At 42.4% G+C, this 16,955-nt stretch overlaps 1 protein-coding gene and 1 pseudogene across 13 annotated transcripts in view; both read right to left on the bottom strand.

The window, feature by feature from the left end:
* AOPEP (aminopeptidase O (putative)) overlaps positions 1 to 16,955 on the bottom strand; it is a 335,871-nt gene that overhangs the window by 112,863 nt on the left and 206,053 nt on the right. For all 13 annotated transcript variants that reach the window (XR_014139966.1, XR_014139965.1, XR_014139968.1 and 10 more), the window contains 2 exons: positions 8,739 to 8,841; positions 8,042 to 8,149 (listed from right to left, as the gene is read on the bottom strand). Coding sequence is in view for 7 of the 13 variants with exons in the window: in XM_081802940.1 (XP_081659066.1) it covers positions 8,042 to 8,149; positions 8,739 to 8,841 (211 nt within the window). In the remaining 6 variants the exon portion in view is untranslated. The remainder of the gene's footprint in view (positions 1 to 8,041; positions 8,150 to 8,738; positions 8,842 to 16,955) is intronic.
* Positions 3,262 to 6,745, bottom strand: LOC145717003 (ATP synthase F(0) complex subunit C2, mitochondrial pseudogene; annotated as a pseudogene).

Here is a 16,955-nt window from a genome sequence, read left to right as displayed (position 1 = left end):
CTCCTGCCTTAGGGCTGAGACCTGGAGGCCACCCAGCAGCTCGCTGGAGGCTCTCAACCAATGCTGGGGACAACAGGTCTAAAGAATCACAATGGATCACAAAACCCCACCACCTCAAGCATCTCTAAGTCATGGTGCCTGTATTCCCATGGGCTATGTGAATGCCCATTCACGGTTCTAGATGTTCTGTCTAGACTCCATCCGATCCAAAGAGAGTCTTGGCCCCAATGCTATACCAGCTATTAGTGGATTCAACCCTACTGGCTGGCCCTTCTTACTCCTTTCATGACCTAATCATTAACCATGACATGCTAGTTTTCCTGGTTCTTTTTGTAAACTGGCATACACCCCTGGAGTGGACTCATGATAGAAGCTTTTCCCCACTCTCCACAACAGGAGAACATAAAAAGAAAAATGCTTCCTAAGATTATTCCTTCCCTCACCACCTCTTTTCAGTTCTTTCATCCATCTTTCCTCTTCCCTTCAGCATGTTGGCAATTTTGTAAAGGCAATTTACAAATCTTAACTGGACAAGGAGGGCTTTCCTTCAAGGCTGATTCTAGGATCACAGACAAAGTTGGCTAGCATCAAATGCCAGAGTCCCAGTTTTTCACCTCTACAGTATGTCTGAAAAAAGATTAAAACCAAAGGGAGACAAGACAATAAAAAAAACCCCAAAAAACAAAAACAAAAACAAAACAAAAAAGGCCTCCTGCTGTTCTGACAGCGGGCTAGGATAAAATTTTATCTGGATCCTTGGAAATTATTACAAGCCTTCACCCCAATCAAAAAATACATTCCTTGAGAAAATTTTTTCATTTCCTCCTCTCCTAATATTCTATATGTGAATCAGGTCAGTCCCAGAGAGGTTATTTTCATCAACACCTAACAACATTAAATTAAGCATGATTTAAAAAAAAAAAAAACTACGCTGATTTTTGGCACATGGCTAATTTGGTAATTATTTTTTTAGTCCTGGTAAAAATATTCAATAAAAAGCAGGTACACATAGATTCTACGGGATAAACTGGCAATGGCTTGATAATTGCACAGATTTAGTGATTTCTTTCAGATGTTTTATGAATAATTACCATGGTCATGGGGGTTGGGCAGGAGAGGCAAAATAAATAACCAAATAATTTCAGCAAGGACCACGTCGGCAAGGTAAGAACTGAGACGTGAATTGTCTGGGAAGAAGTCATTGTTAACCTGCAGTGGGGACTGGGACGGTGATAAACCAAAATGTTGGGTGGGTGGGGTGTTCACAAGGGAAAAGATTAAGAAGCAAACTGGAAAAAGAAGAAATTGAAGGACTTCTGAGCAAAGAAACTGGATCACAGCCCTCCTCATCACTAACAAGCAATATAAACAAAAACCCAATCCACTAAAAAAAAAGGAGGGGGCAGAAATGTCACCAGAGGCATCCAAATAAGGAAAGAAGGACGGCCTCGTGGCATAAACTTCAAAAGGAGACAACTAAGGAAAGAGACATAAGATTCCAACAGAGCCTCCAGCCCTCACTCTGCACCACCCCCCAACCTCATGCTTAGCAGTAGTGGGACTGGTGAATTGCCCAAACCCTGCAAATTCTCACAAATACCCACACATTTGGAAAGAAACAGGAATATCTTTATCTTTCCTCCTTTCTTTCTTTTTTCTTTTTCTTTTTTGACCATTAAGGGACTAGAAATGTTTACTGGAGAGAGATGAGCAAAAGCTGGGAAATAAACAACTAAGATGCTCTTTGATGAACTGTAGAGCTTCTAGAGCTCCACGCTGAACTGCAGGAACAATATGGATTGAGAGGGTACCTGCAGTGGGGAAAAAGCTGCACCCAAATCAGGTAAAGAGAATCTTGGCTGGAACATTTAAAATAATTTTAAGAGTTCATGAAGCCAAACTCTTGCAACAAAAGCTGTATGCAGCCCCAGTGGAGCTCTTCCCCTCAAGCTCCACCATGCAGAACATCCAAGCTTCAAACTGTAGCTCAGAGGGAAAGAAAACATGTCTCCGACAAGTTGGGAAAGAAATCAAGAATAATGTTCCAATACATATGAGAATAAATAATAGGTCAGGACAGGGCTACGCATGCTGAGAATGAGCAAGAAGAAAAGTATGGCAACTATGCAAATTAATGTAACAAAACCCACATAAAGAGAGAGCAGAACTAAGAAACATAGGATAAAAGACAAAGACTCCAGTCTTGAAGAAAACATAATGCAAGGAACAGAAGAAAATTCTCTATGAATGTTTTACACTATAAAACAAATTAACAAAAGATCATAATAAGAACATAAAGTCAGTAAAATGAAAGCTCAGAGACAAGATGACAAAGCAACAAAATGAGATGAAAAGAGAGATTTCAAAGCAAAGGAAATAAATTAAGGACCAAAATAGAGGCACCTGGGTGGCTCAGTCATTAAGCGTCTGCCTTTGGCTCAGGTCATGATCACAGGGTCCTGGGATCGAGCCCTGCATTGGGCTCCCTGCTCAGCGGGAAGCCTGCTTCTCCCTCTCCCACTCCCCCTGCTTGTGTTCCCTCTCTCACTGTGTCTCTCTCTGTCAAATAAATAAATAAATCTTTAAAAAAAAATAAAAATAAAAAATAAATTAAGGACCAAAATAATACCAGTACATGACAATTAATAACACAAAAAAAGTAAGAAAAATGTAGACATTAAAGAAAAAATTAATAATAATGTTATAATAACATTAATAATAAAAATAATGTCACTTGAGATAAACACATGCCATGAAGAAGAAAAAGATGAAAGCAATTAGAAAATGAAAGGGATGGAGGACAAAGATGATATAACACAAGGATAACTGGCAACCTTGAAATCCAGAACCCCGCAAAGGAGAAAAACCTGAATGTGTTCAAACATACAATTAAGACAATTTCGCTGAAAGAAGGAAGGACAGAAGGTAAGACTGGAAGTGCACACTCCTTCGCAGGAAAAATAAAACTGATGCAGACTCATAACACCAGGCTATTTTCTGAGTCAATTACTAAATGTCAAAGATAAAGAAAGAATTCTTCTGTCATCTGAGTGGCATAAAGAGGAAAAAGTAGGCTGACTTCAAAAGTTTCCACAGCAGGGCACCTGGGTGGCTGAGTCCCTTAAGCGGCTGACTCTTGATTTTGGCTCAGGTCATGATCTCAGGGTCTTGAGATCGAGCGCCAAGTTGGGCTCCATGCTAGGCATGGAGTCTGCTTGCCCCTCTCCCTCGTATCCTCCCTCCCCCACCCTCTCTCTCTCTTTTTCTCTCTCCCTCTCTCAAATAAATATATACAATCTTAAAAAAAAGTTTCTACATTATTAATCAGAAGGCAGTTAAGCAATAGCCACAAAGTTCTGAGAAAATGAAAATGTGACTGGAGAATACTATACCCAGCCAGTTTGTGATTCAAATATAAAGGCAACAAACATTCTCAAGCACATAAGAACTCAAAAATCACAGAAGCAGTGAGTCTGCAACTTAAACATCAATTTGATAACAAAATTCAGCCAACAAAAAATGGAATCAAAATAAGGCATTCATGAATATAGAAGCATGGCAAAGTGACTGGTGGTGAAACTGAAGTCCTTTAAATCTAGAGCTAAGACTATAAAACTATGAAAAGTATGGTTACAGCACATATAACAAATGATATAAACCTTGACTCTATAAAAATATTTAATTATGAAAAATTTTGAATTGAGGGAAAAGTAGTAGAAGTACATAACTGCTAATTTCCTCAGCTTTTACAGAAGTGAATAAACTGACGCTTTCTAAAAATGGAATAAATAGCTAAAGAGGAAAAAAATAACAATTTCAACCTCAAAGATTTTTTTTGTAATCATCCTTCTTGACTATGGAAGACTCTTTTAGGAAATGATCTCTCTTATATTTATCCAAAGTTCAGGAAAGTTCTTTGCATTCACTTTAGTTTCTTTTTCATTTGTTAAATTCAAGTAAAATAAAATTGAAAACACTTAATGAAAAAGCACATATAATATAATCCTACCTTTATAAAATTACTTCTACATATACCTTTGTATCTTTATATGTGTGTACACATATACATACATATCATGAATGTGTACATATCATGTAACATACAAAAAAAGAGAGAATAGTGTAATTTCTGGAATGAAGTTCACCTAATATTAATTACGGGTATTTATAGGTGGCGGGATTTTAAATAGTATTTCACATTTTCTTTGTACTTTTACGTATTGCTGGAATTTTTTTTTTTTTTACAATGAGTATGTCTCAGTTGAAAAGCGATAATTTCTAAACTTACTGTGGTACTTGCAGAAATAGAGATTGATGGAATAGAATTAATAGTCCAGAAATAAACTCTTACATTTAAGGTCAACTGATTTTCAACAAGGATGCCAAGACAATTCAATGGAGGGAAAGAATAATCTTGCAACAAATGGTCACAAGACAACTAAATATTCACATGCAAAAGGATGGAGTTAGATCCCTACCTCACACCATATACAAAAATTAACTCAAATGGATAAGAGACCTAAATGTAAGAGCTAAAGCTATAAAACACTTAGAAGAAAACCGGAGTAAATCTTCATAACTTTCAATTAGGCAATGGTTTCTTACATATGATAGCTAATATATAAGCAACCAAAGATAAAAAAAGATAAATTGAACTTTATCAAAATTAAAAACTTTTGTGCTACAAAGGACATTATCAAGAAAGTGAAAAGATAACCCATAAAATGAGAAAAAATATTTGCAAATCATATATTTGATAAGGGACCTGAATCTGGAATATATAAAGTACTCTTACAACTCAAAAATAAAAGACAACCCAATTAAAAAATTGGCAAAGAATCTAAATGGACATTTCTCCAAAGAAGATATAAAAAAGCAAAGAGCCAATAAGCACATGAAGAACTGCTCAACATCCGGGCACCCGGCTGGCTCGGTAGGTCAGTAGAACATGCATCTCTTTGATCTCAGGGTCATGAGTTCAAGAGTTGAGTGTGGAGCCTACTTAAAAAAAATGCTCCACATCATTAACTATCAGAGAAATGCAAATTAAAACCACAGTGAGATACCACTTCACACCCACTAGGATGGTTATTATTTAAAAAACAGAACAACTGTTGGTAAGGATGTGAAGAAATAGGAACACTTGTGCACTGCTGGTGAGAATGTGAAATGGTACAGCCACTGTGGAAAACAGTATGGCAGTTCCTCAAATATAATTAAAAGACAGGAAGGCAGGAACTCATACAGGTATTTGTACACTAATATTCATAGCAGCATTATCGACAAGAGCCAGAATGCGTAAATAACCCAAGCATCCATCAACGGATGAATGGATAAACAAAATATGGCATATACAGACAATGAAATATTCAGTCTTTCTTTTCTTATTAATACAGTATTTATTTATCTTCCCTCTGTCAAACCCTGAGCCAGCCACTTTCCCCAGGCTGCTTGGGGAGGTATAGGAAAAGGAACATACAGGGCAGACAAGACACGGGAGAAAGACCTATGGGAGGTGGAGACGGCTCCTTCACATGGCCAAGAGGATGAGAAAGGCCACCATCAGGCAAAAGAGCCCCATGGCTTCCGAGAGGGCAAAGCCCAGAATGGCGTAGGAGAAGAACTGTTGTTTCAGAGAGGGATTCCGGGCATAACCAATGATGAGGCTCCCAAACGCAGTCCCAATTCCAGCCCCAGAGCCAGCCACCCCTACCGTGGCAGCCCCAGCCCCAATGAACTTGGCTGCTGCGCGCATGTCCCTTGAAATGGCACTGGTTCGGAAGCTGCGGCTGGAAATAAGTGAGGTCAGGGGACGTGGGGCTGCCAGGCAGCTGAGGCTCTCATCTGTCAGTGTCCCTGGTGGTTTTAGCGCCATTGCAGACAGTGATCAGCTCAACAGCTGAGAGGTGCTCCTGACCAAGAAGGGGGTGGAGACGAACTTTGCACAGGCGGACATTTTTAGGGGATGAGGGCCTGTGGCAGGAGAGCTGTTCCCAGTGCAGAGAAGACTGGAATATTCAGTCTTAAAAAGGAAGGCAATTCTGACACATGCTGCATCATGGATGAACCTTGAAGACATTACGTTTGGTGACATAAGCCAGTCACAAAAGGACAAATATTGTACGATTCCACTTATATGAGGTATCTAGAGCAGTCAAACTCCTAGAGACAGAAACTGGAGTGACGGTTGCCAGGGGCCAGGGGAGAAGGAAACAAGGTGGAGTTATTGTTTAATGGATCCAAGTCTCAATTTGGGAAGATTAAAACATGCTAGAGATGCCTGGTGCTGACAGTTGCACAACAATGTGAATGTACTCAATGTGCTGACCTATACATTTTACAGTGGTTAAAAAGGTAAATTTTTTTACGTTTTACCAAAGTTTAAAAAGTAAAACTTGACATAAAGAAAGGAATGAAGTGCTGCTCCGTGCTACCACATGAACCTAGAACACTGCGCTACATGAGAGAATCCAGCACGGAAGGCCACGTATTCTATGACTCCATTTATGTGGAACACCCAGAAGAGGCAAATCCACAGAGACAGACGGTAGATTAGTGGTTGCCTGGTGCTGGAGTTCGGGGGGAGTGGGGCGGTGATGGCTAATGGGTATGAGGCTTCTTGTGAGGCTGATGAAAATATTCTGAAAATGGCAGAGTGGTGAGGGTTGCACAACCTCGTGCATATACTGAAACCACTGATTTGTACCCTTTAAAAGGGTGAAATTTATGGTATATGAATATACATATGGTACATGGTATATGAATATATATGGTATATCTCAATAAAGCTGTCATGAAAAACCAATAAAGCTGTTGTTCAGAAAAGATAAAAGAAAACCTGAGTGACCTGGTAGAGGAGGCACTAAGCATTCCACGGGAAGTTGACGCCAGCACCTCAGAAGTCACGGGACGGGCAACACACTCATTTAACACTGCAGTATCTCAGTGCGCAGTGGTTTTAGGCAGTGGGAGTTTGGGCTAATCGGTCCACCAAGCATATAAGATTTCTGAGCCTATTTTCAAGATGCCTTTCCAAATATATGTTTAGGAAGACCCTCCTTTCCCTCCAACCAAAAGAAAAAAAGAACGTAGGAGCAAGGAACAGTCATCTCATCTTGTTACACTCACGCTACTCCCACTGTATGTGTTCTGGTTGTACATGCACATACATCACAGCTAACACAGTGGACACTGTGACTTCAAAACTGTGTATGAGCATCACTGTCAAATATCAAGAATACCCATCGGACCAAGCAGTGTTAAGGCCGCATCCTCTATTCTCTGTCAGTTATGAGCACTGTTTTCAGAGCCTCTCCCTCTTTGCTAACTTTCTTGCTATGTGCAGCTTGGCCCAACACCAGTATAAGCTGACAGTGTCTCTCTCTGATAGTTTGGTGGCCAGGCTGTCTGAATATTTCAGCGTATCTTGTTATTAATCGATTTGTTGATCGAATATATATGGTGCATGTACGGTGTGCCGATTGTATATTAGGTACTGGTGAGATAAAGAACATGGTCTGGCCTTGTTGAGCTTATGCACAGAATGGAGGAGATAGAAAAAAACAAATGGATCCACCAATGACAATATAGTTATGAATAATGGCAATGACAATGAAGACAATGACAAGGGCAAAGGGCAAAGAATAACACGGTGGGTACATAGATGTTCAGCAGGGGCGACTCTGAGATTGTGGTATTCAAGTTAAGACAAAAGGATAAGAAGGAGCCAACCTTGCAAAGATCATTCCAGGTAAAGGGAAGAGCAGGATTGCGTTGTTTTTGTTTTTAAGGTCACGTAAGGTGCAACTATCCACATCCCTGTGCACAGGACAGCTTTGGGTTACAGTCTGTCCCAAAGCTATAGGGAGATCACCCTCCCCAAAACAACACCTCCCTGTGTTCACTTCATTAACTCCCTACTTTTCCTATTGCATTAAATTATAAATCTTTTCCCTACTTTTTGATACTCACATAACCTAGTCCCCACATGTCACACTCCCTCCAATTACATACCATGGACTCATGACGACTCATAAATTACCTGGGAAAGAATCAACTGCCCATGAAATGTGTGCACAAATTTTCTTAAAAATGCAAAATAGGTGTCATCTCCAAGTCTTTGGGCAAGGAACCGGAGAAGGAAATAGCCCTAGAAGAAAGGAAGAAAAAAAAAAAAAGATGTCTATCATGGGTTCACGAAAAAGCTGCTTACCACGCAGCCAACTCTAACTTCTCACCAGCGCTTTCTGCACATAGAGAATGTTCTGTCTGACCTGTCCTGGGCTGAATGGCTACTTTGCTTTCAACCCTTCTGTTAATGGTATCACCATCTGGTTTTTCCTCGGTTTACATGAAGCCTAATGTCTATCATGGACCGAAAGCGAGGAGGGGCCCAGCTCCTGTCTCCCTCAGCTAGCAGGAAAAGCCTTTGCAACGTAAAATACTTCCTTATTCCTCCTGTCTTCTCCTTGGAACCTAACAGCAATTTTAAGATTCGGCTCTCCAAAACCGACATGAAGCAGAGAGAAGGGAAGTACAGGGCAGGGAAACTGATTCATGTCTCATTTTTGGGATATGAAGTGTTTTAAATATTGGACCCTCAGATACCTGCCCAGTAATATGACATTACAGTGTGGATAGTCTCTTTGTTTTGCCCCGGCCATGTTTACATGTTTACATGTATAACCTAAAGAGTGTTGCCCCGTAACAACTGACTTCTGTCGCTTAGATGCTCTTACCTTTAAATAATGAACCTGCATGAAGACCTTCTCGGGATTGAGCCCATGTTTGATGACAGATGATCCTGAGTCACTCACGTGGCCAGTCTTCTCTTTATTGGGTCTAAAATGATGCAGTAAAATTTTGTTTAAGTATGCACATTTTTCAATAATTAGACCATAATATCATCTTATTTCTTATTTTCAAAGTTGCTCAACAGTGTCTGAGGTCTATTCAATTGTACCAGGTATAATTTAAAACAGTTTATATTATAAATTCATATATTGAACAAGGAGGGATTTATATTTGGGTTGGCAACCCGCGGTTGGCTATTGGCAATATTTTACATCATTTTATCCAAGATTAAAGCTTGCCAGACCCTCAAGGAATCTGAGCTGCAATATGAATTATTTAAGAACGTACAGGCTTTTCTTTTGGTGGGAGTGATGGACTGGGAAATGCAATGGAAAATGCAGCCTTACTTGGAAGGGCAAAGAACTAATATCTTTTAAAAAAAATCCTGAAAGCCCCAATGTTATCCACTTCTCTTAATTTGCATTTAAGCAGTTAAGATCTAAGAAATATTTGTACTCTGAAGCCACTTTAAAATATCAAAATACAAAAACAAAAGCCATAGCGGCCCATGTTTTTAGAACAGGTACAGGCCTTACCACCATACACTTTAACTTGTTCATTTCACAAATGAGGGAAACTGAGCCACACAGAAATTAAGACTGCATCCCGGTCTCATAGCTTGTTTTGAGTCGTGGTGACATCAGCATTGAAACCAATGTCTCCTTATTATCTATCACGGTGCTTTCCATTTTGCTCTATAGCTTTAAGTATTTTTTTTTTTTTAAGATTTATCTATTTAATTGAGAGAGAAAGAGAGAGAAGAGCTGGGGTGGGGGGCAAAGGGATAGGAAGAGAGTCTTAAGCATACTCCCCACTAAGCACAGAGCCCGATGCGGGGCTCCATCTCACGACCCTACGATCATGACCTCAGCTGAAACCAAGAGTAGAATGCTTAACCAACCTATAGCTTTAAGTATTTTTAAAAATTCCTTTAAAAAATATAATTGGGTAATAATGAAGCTTCAACAACTAGCTAAAATCAAAATGAGTGGCAACGTACTTACAACTTTCAGCTATTCTAAAACCAGTCACTTACTGGCTCAACAGCCTGAAGAGCATGACTTGGGGTGAGGGGAGGCAAGGGCTGACCATCGGGCTGGCACATCAGAAAGGGGGGATCTTATTTTTCAAAAGTAGTGTGGTGTTACAAGGTACATGGCCTTTGGAATCCGAGAGACCTGGTGTTGAATCTCAACCCCACTTCTTACTACTTGCTACCTACTGGTAGATGACTTAAATTCTCTTACCCTCAATTTACTCACTTGCAAACCGGAAATAATCCCACCCAACTCCCCAGTTCCTGTGGGGAATAATTGAGATAATATACGCAAAGCCCCTAGCAAGAGCCAGAGCTACAAAAATTACTCAATAAACTTAATAAAATATTCTGAAGTTGTTAGCAATAAATAGGGCTAAATTCAAGGTTGGTCATCTGATGTTAGAGGCAATGAATCTCAGTGGTTCATCCATTTAATCCCATATGCTCACAGACACAAATGTGTCAGGATGCTGGACCCGAATGGAAGTGCCTGAGGATGACCCACCTTGCCAGTTACGACCTTTGCAGTGTGTTCTAGCTGCCAAGCAAGAATCCCTGATTAAGTCTCTGCAGAGTATTCCAGTACATTATCTCAGCAGACAGAAGGCACAGGATCAGCAGATTCCTAAAGTAGAGACAACAACCAGCCACCAGAGCTAACTGCATACTTTCAATTTTTGTGCTTGATCCCTGACTTACATACATGACCATACTTGCAGCAATAACTAGTCTCTTTCATCTTCATTTAAGACTCCATTGAAAAGCACCAGCTTTATTCCTGCTCTCAAGTTTGTCCTGGGACTGAGCGTTTTTATAAAGAAAACCACCCTGGCTTTGATAGGCAAAGCCCACCACCCTCAGCCTTGGCAGGAGGACGGCTTCTCAGAGTTGGCCTACATTCAAACCAGCTTTCCCAGCCCCAAGAGGGACAGACTTGCTGTGAGCTTCTTACACCTTAAGCTTTGTACTGAGACTATCAGAAGGGGAGGGACACAGAGGACCGACGTAAATCCTGGCTCCAAAGGCTGGCTTCTAGCTCAAGTTCCTAGTGACGCCTGTAGTTGGTGCTTTTTTCCCCTTTGCCTAAATATGTCCTTCCAGAAAACATCCCTCTCTTACTTTCTTCTTTCACCTTCTCCAAATGAAGAAGTGTTCGAGAAAATTCTTTTATGCTGACAGCATCCAAGGCAAATACACAAGTCCCCAAGAGATTCCTTTTAAAGTAGACGTCGTGCTGGAGAGAGCAGGGCGCAGGCAAGCTTTATGAGAAATCAAAGGGAGTGGTTTTTACGAGGAAAAGATACTCCATGAGTGGGGAAAAGGTGACTTCCATTTCTGTGCTACTCCAGCCCTCATGATGCAACTTATCCCAGGTCTAGGCAGAGAGACAAAGCACGGAGAGAAAGCAGGGAACAAATCAACTCCCCCATCATGCAAAAACACATGAGTCTCACAGGTGAGCGACAGAAGACACACCCAAAAAGACTACATGCCAATGTATGATTCCATTTAAATAATTATGGTCAAGGAACAAACAAAAGAGACCAATGGGGATAGAGACCAGAATAATGGTTACCCTTGGGGGTGAGTATTGACAGAGCAGGGAAAAGGAGAAAGGTTTCTGAGATGCTGGGAATGTTCTATATATTGATCTGAGTGGTGCTTTCACTAGGATACATAGTAGAAATCCACTGAGCCATCCAGAAATACCTATGTATGTTACATTTCAATCAGAAAGTTAAGAAAAAATAGATGCACGCAAAGCAGTACACGTTTTGTGAGAATAAAAGGGAATCAGTCTAGGAAAGGAGCTTTGCTGTTCACGTGCCCTGAACACAAGATGAGGATTAATGAAGCCCTCTGCACAATGAAGTATGTTTTTTAAATGACGCTGGGAGAGGCAGAAAGAACTGTGGCAGATACCACTGGCTCAGTCCCATTCTCATCCACCTTCTTTCTTGCCTCTTATACTATTAAATCTGAAAAGTGAAATGCTCACTTTCCAAGGGTCCTGGCAGCTATGAATAGTCAGAAGACATGGTCCAGGCCAATGAGACAAAAGCAGATGAGGTGGGGTTCTGGGAAAGCTTTTGCTTTCCTTACGATAGACGGAAGTATGATTGGTAGATGGAGGTACAGCGGCCACCTTGCAACCAGGAGACAGTAAGTCAATATGCTATGTGGGCCAAAATCCATCAAATGAAAGAACGTAGTCTTCAATGGGATCATTCAGCTGCTGGCCAGCTCAAGACTGCCTGCCTTCAAACTTGTTATTGTCTGAGAAAAGGAACTCTCGTTAAGTTTAAGATTGCTTTACTATTCTATTAATTATGGCCAGATTCATTCCTAATGGATGGAGAATTGAACTAATACTATCAGCTACCATTTCCTGTTATCCCCCCATGCCAGGTACTGTGCCAAGCTCTTCTTACGTACCTGGGGCAGGTACTATGAGTACGCCCATTTAAAGCACCGGAAAGTGAGGCCTGGAGAAGGCCACAAAGCTAGTTAGTGGCAGAGTTGAGGCTGGAACCCAGGTCCACGGAACACCAGAGTCCTTGCTGAATGCTGAGGCCTCCCCAAGATCCGGGCCCCCACGGTGGCTGTGTCGAATATAAGTGGAGAAACTGAGACAAGTTGCTTACCCTCCCCGAAGCTCAGTTTCCTCACGTACAGAAAGCGTGATGAGGCTCAGATAATTTGGAAGCACCTTGTAAACGTAAAAGTGTTAAGCATCTCTTGAACATTACACACCAGTGTTTATTTCCTTGGCTGGAATACATGGAATGTGAGAGATCAAGTTACCAAGGTCATTTGAGCTTAAATGCCCTTGGTTTCTGTTGTACCTGGCACCGAATGTAACAACCAAGATTAGCATGACCTTTCCCTTCCTGCCTCCTGGCTTTCCGCCGCGCTCAGAAGCAATATGGACATTTAAAGAGCTGTCAGATAGCAGTGGTATTTGATACACAGTGATTTGACTTAGAATCAAACCTCCTGAAGAAAGGACTGATTCTGCAGGAGTATCACCAAAGGTGGGATTTGGGAAAATGCCTCTGAAATGTGCCCAGGTGTGTCCGCTTGGGTCCGAACACCCACTGCCCCGCCACAGCCCAGACGGGCCGTCTGCCAGCATTCTGCATCTCATACCCCTTGGCCATAGAAGCGAGAGCCACGAGATATCTTCATCTATAAATTCGCTACTACTGTGGTGCCTGAGCCAGAGACTAAGCACCGCAGACATGAGACAGAAAGATGAGACAACATCCCTTCAGCATTTCAACCTGCTTGTCTGTCTATAGTCACAGCCAAATCACAAGGTGTGAAGGGCGGGGAGCAGGACCTCACTCACCCACCATAATGGAGGAAGTGCAGAAACCGGTCTCATGGTACTTCGCTGAGCCCCAAGGGCACATGTGAGACCTACGGGGGGAAGCAACCTCACACACTGGTTAAGAGTTCGGGGTGAATCTTGACTCTGCCACTTAAGTGCCACTTGAGACACCCAACCCCATGAAGCCCGATCCTTCATCTATGGAAAGGGGACAGACAGTGATCATGACCATGACACCTCATTAGGCTGCTGCAGCATCTAATAGCACTTAGCCAGAGTTCCTGTTGGCATCTGGTAAGCACAGCATGAATGCTGCTTTCTGGCCATCATGCATTCCGACTGGACTTCAGGGAATGCCGTCAACCCTGCCTCTGACAGGCGAAGTCCTACATGTTCTCATAAGGCGAAGCTGGGCGAAGAGTACACAGGACCTCGTTTTAGGAACCGCTCGTTAGTCTAAAATCATTCCAAAATAAAAAGTATTTTAAAGAAGACATGGCACATATATGAGCCCTTCCACCTTTTCCTTTGCAAAACCGAATTTTGAGTGTAAACCCTTCAGAGGTTGGTCTTTCAAGCTGCTCCTTGCGGAATCATCAGAAAACAGAAAGAAACAACAGATTTCAGGTGTTGCCTCAAGTTGCAGCGAGCTAGAGCTGGGCAGATTCCCAACACACAAGCCCACAGTCTACACCACTTTTACATTTCTGGGTAAAAAAGGAAGGCGGAATGATTTGAAGTACACGGATCTTAGATCCTCCATTTGTTTTTGCAACAATGTTCCCATCTATAAAATGTGCATTCTTGCCCACTGACTACACTAGCAGAGAGAAGCGGACAGAAAGTCGTGCACACCTTTAACTAATGATGTATCGTGTCAGAGCTACTGTTTGGCAAGTTTGATTATCTGTGTGCTTTTCACAATGGATTTAACAGTTATCCAACCTGAAGGTTCTTCCCCGTCAGGGACCATTATCCTGGAGCCGACACAGCAGGATATTGCTCTGGTGTTGAAAAAGGCAATTGCTAAGATGATTTGAGACAGAAGGAGGCTTCCCTCCAAGGAGCCAGAGAAAAGCGAGGACGGTATATTCCGTCCCCCTGATGGTGAAAGGAGCCAGTGGTCGGAACCTATAGAAGGAGAGATCAGCGGCCGAAAAAGGTGACAAGGAAAGATTCGGTAGTTAGCAGAACTGCAGAAAACACAAACAGAGTCCACAAATTTTGATAAGCAGGGTAGGGACATGAAAGATGAAATTTAGAAAAGCAGGAGATAATGAGAATCAGTACAAAACCAAAACAGTCCTCAGGTTTTGAGTGGCCATAAATCAGAAATACCTAAGAAACAAAATCCCAGAGAAAAAAAACAAAGAACAGATGAATACAATGGTCTGAGCTGTATGTTACCACATTCAACATAGCAAGAGAGAATCTGGACCTGTTTTCAAAGGAGACAAGGAGAAAATGGAGGGCACAGACCCCACTCTGACTGCACAGAATGTTTCCAGAAGGCGAATTTTCAGAGGAGTGTCAAAAGATGGAAGGGGGGGGGAATGCTGGAGAAAGAAAACAAAACAAAAACAAAAAGCAAAGCTCAATACAAGAGCCCAGAAGCTGTAAAATCCTTGCTGGGAAGGCAAAAAGTCAGAATGATCTGATGCTAATGGAGAATGTCCAGGACAATGAAAGGGGCTTTAGAAGTTCGGAGCATAAAGACCAACTGGTAAGAGGTGACAGAACCAACAGAACTACTTGACTCCCACTTCGCTCCAACCTTCCCGCTAAGGAGAATGATGTACACAGTGGAAGGAGCATTGTTCTGTGGAAACTGACGTCTGGGACAGGGGACTCCCTTCAAGAGTCCCGACCTGCCTCAGCTCTGAAAGCTTCCACCGGCAATCACAGACCCCTGGGGGAATCATCATAGAGACAATGGGGGAGGGACTGGTGGGGACAGACAAATGCTCTTCTGATTTGCTAAGGAAGAGGGGCTAAGAGGAAGGAAGGCAAAATTTGCGACTGGGTTATTGAACAGAGAGCTCGTGAGCGCTTAGAACAGAAAATGATGAACTACAGGCGTTAGAGTATCTAGAGGGCCACTTCCAGAAATTCACTGTGGGCATCAGGCATCCTGACTTCTAGAGGACAGCCGGCAGAATGGATGTAGAAGTGGTGAGTGTATGGTGGTTGTTTCATGGCTTGTCGGGTAAAAAACAGAACTCAGAGCTTGAGGCTGTTGATTAATTACTTGCTAGAACCAGGAGGGAGCAGTACTTAGGGCTGAGCCCAAGGAACGATGATGTACCCGTGTAACAGATTTGCATTTCAGTCCAAGCTGGAAGTCTAGCTGGTTGACTGGCAGCACCCACGGTCAAGAACAGCAAGCACATGCTAAAATGAAGATCCAAAATTAATATGACAATAGTTAAGAAGGACAGAGGTTTTAAAAATTAAGCCTTGGCCTATGAAAAAGATTTAGTATATTAAATTGTCTGTAAACTCAACATGCAGCAAGAGGTGATTGATGTGGCTTCCAAAATAATAACCACACTGGGGCGCCGGGGTGGCTCAGATGGTTAAGTGTCTGCCTTCGGCTCAGGTCATGATCCCAGGGTCCTGGGATTGAGCCCCACATCGGGCTCCTTGCTCGGCAGGGAGCCTGCTTCTCCCTCTCCCTCTGCCTCTCTCCCTGCTCATGCTTTCTCCCTCCCTCTCTCAGTATCTCTGTGTCTCAAAAGAATAAATAAAATCTTAAAAATAATAATAATTAATAATAACCACACTGGGCTCAACAGGAGCAGTGAGAAGGTAGCAGGAAGGACTGCTGGGGAGGGGGTCAGACAGCATGGGGAACAGGGGTCACGACTGGGCTCTGGAGCCAGACTTTCCTCTACTTCCATCCCGGCTTGCCACTTAGTAGCTGTGGAAACGTGGCCCAATGCTTAACACCTCTACACATCGGTCTCCTCATCTACCACATGGGAAGGAAGATGGCCAGTACCAATCTCATAGGGCCATTTTGAGGACTAAATGAGATAACGTATGTAGAGTGGTTAGAACAGTGTTTGGCACATTGGAAGCACTCAGTGAATGTTACTAGGGAGAGAAAAATGCGAGGGGGTTGGAGTAGTAAGACCACCACAAGAAGGTTTATCATACTGGTTTAAAAATGAAATACGGTGTATGTGTGAGTGCATCCGACTGGACCCGTGCTGGTCCGTTCTTTTCTGGCCCAGCCAGACAAGAGAAGCAGTAACAGTTCCACTGCATTCTTTACACACGGAACCTCAAACAGAGTGCTGTGTTCAGTTCAGGTGTCACATTTGGAGAAGGCCACTATCAATGAAGACAACAACAACGGACCAAGTCCAAGGACGCAAGGGTTCTCCCCACCTTGTATTATGTATGACAAATTTCCAAAACTTGTGACCTAGTGATCAGGAAAGGAAAGACCGTGGTCTTCAAATATGTGGATTTGTTTGGCGCAGAACAAGGCAAATCCGGTGCAACTCTGGCAGTAAATGAGATGACCTGGTGGGCCTTACAGGGAGGCAAGTTCAGGGCCAGTCGGAGGAAGGCCACTGTAAGATGGGTGTACTCAACAGGGAAACTGCTGCTTTCCAGAGCAGGGAGAACCAGGTCCTGGAAATCTTCCATAGAAGCTGGGTGGTGTCTGTCAGGGATATGGGAGGTTAGGGGAAATCACTTATAAGGTCCTTTCTCACCCTA

This window comes from Leptonychotes weddellii, chromosome 14 (assembly GCF_054177405.1).
Source record: "Leptonychotes weddellii isolate Sample4059 chromosome 14, ASM5417740v2, whole genome shotgun sequence".
In the NCBI taxonomy this organism is placed as follows: domain Eukaryota; kingdom Metazoa; phylum Chordata; class Mammalia; order Carnivora; family Phocidae; genus Leptonychotes; species Leptonychotes weddellii.
Note: the sequence above shows the minus strand (reverse complement) of the source record. Positions and strands in the feature narration are given on the sequence as shown.